Source organism: Montipora foliosa, chromosome 11 (assembly GCF_036669935.1).
Source record: "Montipora foliosa isolate CH-2021 chromosome 11, ASM3666993v2, whole genome shotgun sequence".
Lineage (NCBI taxonomy): Eukaryota > Metazoa > Cnidaria > Anthozoa > Scleractinia > Acroporidae > Montipora > Montipora foliosa.
The window spans coordinates 24833383-24841034 of record NC_090879.1 but is presented as its reverse complement, the minus strand read 5'-3'; the positions used below and the strand labels follow the sequence as shown (position 1 = coordinate 24841034).

Sequence of the window (7652 nt, the reverse complement as noted above, 5' to 3'; positions counted from 1 at the left end):
GAAATTTGTGGAGGAGCTTTATGGATTTTGAGCAACTTATGAGCAACTTCTAGCGATGTTTCTCAGCAACTTTGCAACAATTTTTTACCAGAATCTGTCAAACCTAGCTGCAACGGTGGAGGAGTCAAACAGGAAAATTTTGGTTTATCAAAAGAGTTTTGTTAAACGCCAATTTTCTACCGAACAAAGATTGACAACCTGAAGTTTCGCGAGCGCTGGCCCTTTGTCATCGCGAAGGACTAGCGCTCGAAATATCAGCTGGTCAATCTTTTTACGGTGGAAAACTAACCTTTGACATCTATCAACTCGTTTGATAAAACCAAATCTTTATGAAACATGGACTGAAAACGAAAAAAAATTGAGGCAAATCATTTTATTGATAAAGTTTTATTTTGTTTCCTTACATCTGTGTTCTTTTAATGGCTTCTCTCTGCTTACGGTTGCAATGCATTTTACTCGATATTACGGCACGTTTACAGTCTAGCGTATAATGTGTTAAAGCAAGTTTTTAAATTTGAACACAGTGTGCTTGCAGCAGACGCCGAGCCGGCTTATCCCCTTGACCTGGGAGAACAGTTAGATGGAACGACCAATCCAGTGTTGCCCTTTATAGCATCTCTGAAATCGGACCACCTGTAGACATTGCCAAACCCATTAAAGCAAGACCTTGAGAGATTCCGGATCACAGAAGCTGAATAAGCTGTGTTCCACACATTGACTCCGGTCAGAAGTCCAACAAAGCGCTGACTCGACTCAAATGATCCTCCAAGTCTATCTTGTTCTTGTCCCAGCACCAGAGACCCTCCAGATTTGATTCTGTACCCTTTCCTGAAGTTGATGCTGTGGTGCTGCAGAACACCATCTTTGTAAATATGCCACCCACCATTGCTGTTTGTCCAAGTCACGCAGATGTGATGCCAGGTGCCATCGTTTGCTGATACCCTGGTGTTCCTGTGGCAAGATAAGTTAACTGACCATAAATACCCCAGTTTCGTAGTCTTACGGTTGGACTGGAACTAGCTTGGAATTAAGGCTGATGCGGAGGAATTTCCCCCGCATTAGCCTCCATTTCATGCTAGATCCAGTCTAACCGTGAGAATGCGAAACTGGCCAATTGATGCGGACTCCTCGAGATGAAAAGGTGCCAACAGGGGTCAGTTTGCCTAAAGCCACCCAAAAACGTTTCCGGCCATTTGTATATGCTGGATGGATGTATTGATATATATCGAGCATAACTTATCACATATTTTTACAGAGAGCCATTTTCGCGTGCCACACTATCCAGTAGTCTTCACGCATGAAAGAAAGTGCAATAATTAAAAGTGGTCACACTTTTAAGATTCTTCGCGGTAATATCAAGTTATGTTCTATCCTCAATCGAAAATCACTTACGTTTTCCACCGATTTCAAACAACTTTACACCCTTAAAACAAACCTGAATTGGCCACCGATCCACAGGTTAAATGACCCGTAGTCAAACAAAAGCAATTCATTGGCCTGTCCGTTGACTGCATAGCTAAATGGCGTCCCATCATTACGGCTACTGGATTTCATCCAAAGACACACAGTAAACTGAGTCAAACTGGGCATGCCCCAAATGTTGACGTAGTCACTCACGCCACTGGATGAGAACTGAAGGGCATAGTCTATACAGGAGAAAAAAGGCATAAGTACGCACATTACTTTGAAACCGCGGGGGTTGGTGTAGTGGTGAGAGTAATCGCTTCCCACCAATGTGGCCCGGGATTCGATTCTTGGACTCGGCATCATATGTGTGCTGAGTTTGTTGTTGGCTCTTTACTCTTCTCCGAGAGGTTTTTCTCTGGGTACTCCGGTTTTCCCCTCTCCTTAAAAAGCAACATTTGATTTAATTTGATTTAATTTGATTTCTGGTGTCCCCAGCGCTAGGTCGATTTGACAATTAAATAAACTTCACTGAATTTGCATGAGGTAATTCCTCAGGGGCACTCAGCGACGGTTTTCTTTCCAGCGACGGTTTCCTTGCTGTTCTAAGCTCTTCGGAATGCTTTTAAAGCTTTGTAGGTTCATTTTAGGTTGCGCTAGAAACTCATAACTGAAAACTCATAGCTGGCCTTTTTTCGGTACTCACAAGGACATTTTTACAAATTAGAAAGAAACAGGCTTTACCCTTTTCAGCTAACGAAAGTTCGATGTGAAAATTCCCAAAAGAAAATTCAAGGTGATTAAAGGCCTTCCGAACAGATAATTTAACGAAAAGTTCCGTTGGGTGCCCCTGATTCCTCATGTGAAGTATGTCTATGGGATATGGGTAATAAGTTATATGCTTGTTCAATCAATTTAATTCAACCTATATTTTGCATTTCTTTTTATCTATAATTTAATTGAGTGTCGAAAAGTAATTATTCCAACAGGCTCAACTTGCGCGATGAACCAAGCAGAATTCAAAGCTCCTCCTACATGATTTTATCAGAGCGCAAAATACGAGAGTGCAATTGGCAATGAGTTTTGATTTTGCCTCTTATTAGATGAAAAAAGGAAGGAGATTTTTAAGCCAATTACGAAGCATAGAATTCACAATTGCATTACTTCTTTCGATATTCTCTTGCTGCAATCTGTATAAAGATGTGATAACTTACTGTTCGATGTATATCCGGCAACATGGGCAGTACAGATCATAAGGCCAAAAAGCAATGAAGCGTATATTCTGGACATCTGTCAAAAAATTAGACAAATACGGACTTCAGTATATTTCTCCATTGTTTGAAAGTGTATTTTTCTCCACTGTTTGACTGAACAAAATTGTGGAGTATACAGCCACCTACCATTCTTTACTAAATTGAAAACTGAAATCATTGTCAGAGAATGTTAAGTGACTATGACCAAGCTGTTTCTATATATTTAAAGAAAACCTTACGTTTTGAGTAGTTCTGGCGACGACTTCAGTGTGAATCACAAACAATCCAATGGAATATATCGATTTCCCGACCACTTTGAACTTTCTCCGAGAAAAACTCAAGCAACTGATGCTTATCTCGGAGTAAACGCACTTCTTTTATCCCTAAGACTGCCACGCAAAAAAAAGAAACAAGAAAATTTTCGTCCCAGAAAATTATAACTCAATAAATAGTTTAAGAACCTTTTTTGAATAACCGCAATTGAGGAGGTTGACAGTTTGGCGGTTGATTGCAAATTACCTTTATTAATGAAACGGCACGTCCGTTAATGTTATTCGGCTTGTCAAGGAAGTTTACTCTTTTCCATTATTTCTTGTAACACGATTTTAAGACAAAGAATGAAATTAAACTTCTTATCCACACTGTATCAATGAAGTTGACAAGTAAGTGTTTACTGGTAATTGGCTGTCTACTTAATTAAGAACAAAGACGTTTCGCTGACTCAAGTGAAAGCGGCCAAGAGAAGAATTCCAACTTAGAAAGCCTAGTTTTCATATGTCGGGAAAATCCCAGACGATCGTGGACGCCCACGATTTCCAGGTCGGGAAACAGTAAAATCTCCGGGAAACAATGTGAAATATAATGACCTAACTTCTGCAAGGTTTTGCATGGGTGAACATTGATCTTTTCGTTCTTGTGAATTATGTTCGTCTCATTTTTATAGTTTAAAGGCAGTAAATAGTTCGCTTCTTGCCGGATTAAACAATATGAACAACTTGACGTTTTGCTATATCCGGTCATCAGTATCAACAGAGAAGCGGGAGCGGAAGTGAAATAATTTGAAATTGGGAGTGAGATAAAGTATAACCAACTCCCGATAACTCAAACTATCGACAAGGTATGCTTGATATTAACAGTTACCAGCTTACCCAGGGCAACAAAAAATCTCAGTCACCAGGACAAGTCGAGCAACTAGGATTTCTGTGATGTCTGTGGATTGACACACAAAGTTTAATACTCAGAAAGTGAATTTATTACGATTTGTTTCGTCTGAAATCCAACAGCACTATTTTTATACCAGTGCCGAAAACTGATAGATAACTGAGTGAGTGACACTTTCGATATTTTCTGGATCTAAAGATACTAGTACTGTATGCGTGACAATTCTGCGAAAAATGCGCTGTGGTAATGGGCGAGAACGTCCTTCATTGTGTCGGGCGACTAAAAGTCTTCCTAGGGCAACCAAACTGTGAGGCTTTGTTGTCCAAAGGGCAAACGACTTAAAAACCTAATGTCGAACCATAACCACAAACACAAACAGCAGAACGCAGAAATACAGCCCCTGACAAAATTGTTGAGACACTTTTCACTCCCCGTAATGTTGACTTGCAGAATCTGCTAGGAAAATTGCATGAAAACAACATCGAAAGGAAAGGAGGACCAGCCAATACAGCAAATCTATTTAAAAATTCCCTGTTTCAAGTAATTTTGTCGGAGCCAGTAGCTGAGTATAGCTATGAATTCACAGTCGAAAGGGTAATTGCAAGGAGCGTTAAGACCTGAATCCCGGCCGTTTCTGTAAAGTCTCGAAACTTTTCATCGGATGATACTGATAAATACCTCTTCATTTTCAACGAAAGGAAAACGTTTGTTTCTTTTAAATGGTTTTCAAAACACGTTCAAAGCGCAGCTTTTCTGAATAAGCGCCGGGATCTTATACTGAAGATTTTACCGTGTATAAATAAATAAAGTAAGTAAGTAAGGCCCACTTAAATGAGGAAACATTGTAGCGGAAGCAATGTTTACCGAAATGTTTTCACGTTTGCGCGCCCAGGGGCCCGTTTCTCGAAAGTCCCGAAACTTTACGGGCCATTTTCGGGTGTCGCAGTTCCTTTTGTATCTCAAGAACGGAGAGGATTTAAGTCGTCAAACTTCACAGTCATTTTTCTTTTTGTTCCCTTAAAAGCATTTCAAAAGATGGGCTTTCCAAAACAAGCGGTTGGCCGTTTCACAAATGGCCTTTCGGGCCCGAAAAGTTTTCGGGACTTTCGAGAAACGGGCCCCTGCAGGCAACAATTGTTGCGGAAGCAAAGTTTGATTCCCGAGAGGCAAAATTGTTTCTGAATTTCTTCAGAAACATTTTGCTTCCTAACCAATGTTTCCTCGTTCGCGCATGCATTGCAGGAAACATTTCTGGGAACAATGTTCCGCAACAATGTTTCTTCGTCTGCAGGGGCCTTTAGTTTCAAAACACCCTTTTCGTGTTACCAAAACCGGTTTTCAGACCTTCTATGTTCTGAGAACAGGTCCCTGGTCAAAAACCGTGGTCAAAATTACCATTCTGAGGGCGTCGAAATCTAAAGATCAAAAATGTTTCTTGTTGTTGGTAAGGGTAAGGCGATAACGTTACAATGACGAGGACCATAGGGAGTTTAAAGGGGCGTTCGATTGACCGTATTCCGGAATAGGAATACATGGAATAGAAGTTAGAAATCCTTCGCTTTTACGGAGATTCACATTAAAATTATCAAACACTTGCTAAAATGCTATTTTAAACATATCTGTATTATCCTTGTTGCTTCAAAAGCGCCAGACATACCGTTTTAAATCATCACTCCACGTATTCTTATTCCGGAATAGGTCCAATCAAACGCACCCTAAGAAACGACGTCGGCTACGACTAAGACAATGCCACAAAACAATAATATCATTGGTTCAAAGAGCATAAATAATCGATGTTAGCGGTCCTCTGCATAGCGACGACGTGAAATCACCAAATTTGAGGTTTTGACGACAACCCTAGTATGCAACAAAGAATCTTTCATTTTCTATTTCCACTGTGAAAACGCTCGTACCAGTTTATTTTAAAGATACCCATATTGTAGGACGTGAACGAGACGGAATAATCGCGAAAGACTTGTGATAAAGCAAAGTTATATTTTGAGGTGACGTTTTGGTCGACCGTCGCCTTCGTAGATCTTAAACTCCCTGTTGGCGATGGCAACGAAAACGTCACAAATTTGCATATTTTAAGTGAGCACGAACGTTTTTCATTTCTGTACGTTTGTTTGCCGTCGTCTGCAAAATAATAGGGACCTTAAGCAGAGACAAAGACGACGGCTACGAGAGCGTCGTTTGAAAATATTATATCCCGTTATTGTAAGAAATTTGCGATTACTCGAAGTCACTCGGCATGGAAAGTGTGAGTCCACATTCCAAGAATAAAATTGATGAGAACGGTGTGGATATTGAGAGAGGAAATTGAGAATTCGTCGTCAGGTGCTCGAGTCCTCCACATGACATCAAATTTGATCATTTCACCAGGGGCACCCAAGGATAATCTTTGGTGAAATATGTCTTCAGGAGAGCCAAAATGTTCTACGAATTTCGGTTTTACATTGCCAAACAGCTAAAGATTTCTTTACTAAAGCATTTCCTAAAAGATTCGTAACCAGGAAACACTAGGCCCTTACGTTTTCGGAAGGGACATATGTGCAATTTATGGCACTTGAAAAGGTCACCTAGCAGTTTCGGATGCGGAAATGGTTCGGTTGGAAGTTATTAGAAGGCAACGTTCAACTAGCAATTTCTGAAATGAAGATATCGTCCCCTAAAATTCTCGGACACTTCAATTTTCAGCTAAGATATCCGCCCAGATCAAATTCTTCTCGGTGATAAAAACAACTCTTAGACAGTCCTTACACATTGCAAGGAGCCTGGAAATCTCTCTCAAAGGCTTTAGGCTTAGGGTGCGTTCGATTGACCCAATTCCGGAATAAGAATAAGCGGAGTGGTGATTTAAAACGGTATGTCTGGCGCTTTTGAAGCAACAAGCATAATATTATATGCTTAAAATAGCATTTTAGCAGCTGTTAGACAATTTTAATGTGAATCTCCGTAAAAACGAAGTATTTGTAACTTCTATTCCATGTATTCCTATTCCGGAATACGGTCAATCGAACGCACCCTAATCTGCTTGTTGGGTGCCCTTGATTTCATTTCGTTGTCAAGACGACTGTCAAGACGAGAACTGCAAAGAAATGTATCAAAATGTAAAACGCACGTGCAGGGCGTGCAGAGCTATTGTTTTTGCTAATCAAACCTATTGTTTTGTGGCGTTCTCTTAGCCACCGTCGACGTCCTTACTTAATAGGGACTTTACGATCTACGACGGCGACGTCAACCGAAAAATATAACTTTGCGCTATCGTAAGTTTCTGCCGGTTAGCCCATCTCGTTCGCGTCGTACAATGTCGGCGAAGCATCCTAAAAATAAATTGGTACGAGCGGTTTCAGAGTAAATATAGAGAATTATAGACCCACATTTGTATGCTCGCGTTGTCGTCAAAAGGGGGCTTTAGCATCGACGACGGCAACGGCAACGAGAACGTCCTCGTTAAATGTGAATTCGCGTTATTGTTATCACTTGGGGATAACTTTTATTTCTCTCTACTAAATTGAGCGCCGTTCACATCAGTTTCATTCTTGACGAACTGCCAAACCTTTGTCATGTTAAACAGGTTGGACTGAATAGCCCCGAGGTGATTACAATAACACGAATTTCTATTTTAAGATGACGTTCTCGTTGCCGTCGTCGTTGAAAAACTTATTTATTTTGGCTACATACGCTTTCACACAAGTGGTGCTTGTCGAGGACATGATGACAGATAACGAGTCTCTCCCGCTTAACTTCGACGGTTCTTATTTACAATACCTTCAGCTCAAAGGTGACAAGTTAACGTGGATTAGTGATCTTGAATCCCTAAAACATTTCGTT

At 40.5% G+C, this 7652-nt stretch overlaps 1 protein-coding gene across 1 annotated transcript; it reads right to left on the bottom strand.

Annotated features, from left to right (window-relative positions):
• Positions 1 to 371: 371 nt before the first annotated feature.
• LOC137975794 (neuronal pentraxin-2-like) lies at positions 372 to 3095 on the bottom strand. The gene is made up of 4 exons (XM_068822989.1): positions 2897 to 3095; positions 2619 to 2694; positions 1436 to 1646; positions 372 to 951 (listed from the first exon to the last, which is right to left on the bottom strand). Exons 2-4 carry the CDS (start codon positions 2692 to 2694, stop codon positions 552 to 554), a joined length of 687 nt encoding a protein of 228 aa, XP_068679090.1. The 5' UTR covers positions 2897 to 3095; the 3' UTR covers positions 372 to 551.
• Positions 3096 to 7652: the final 4557 nt, after the last annotated feature.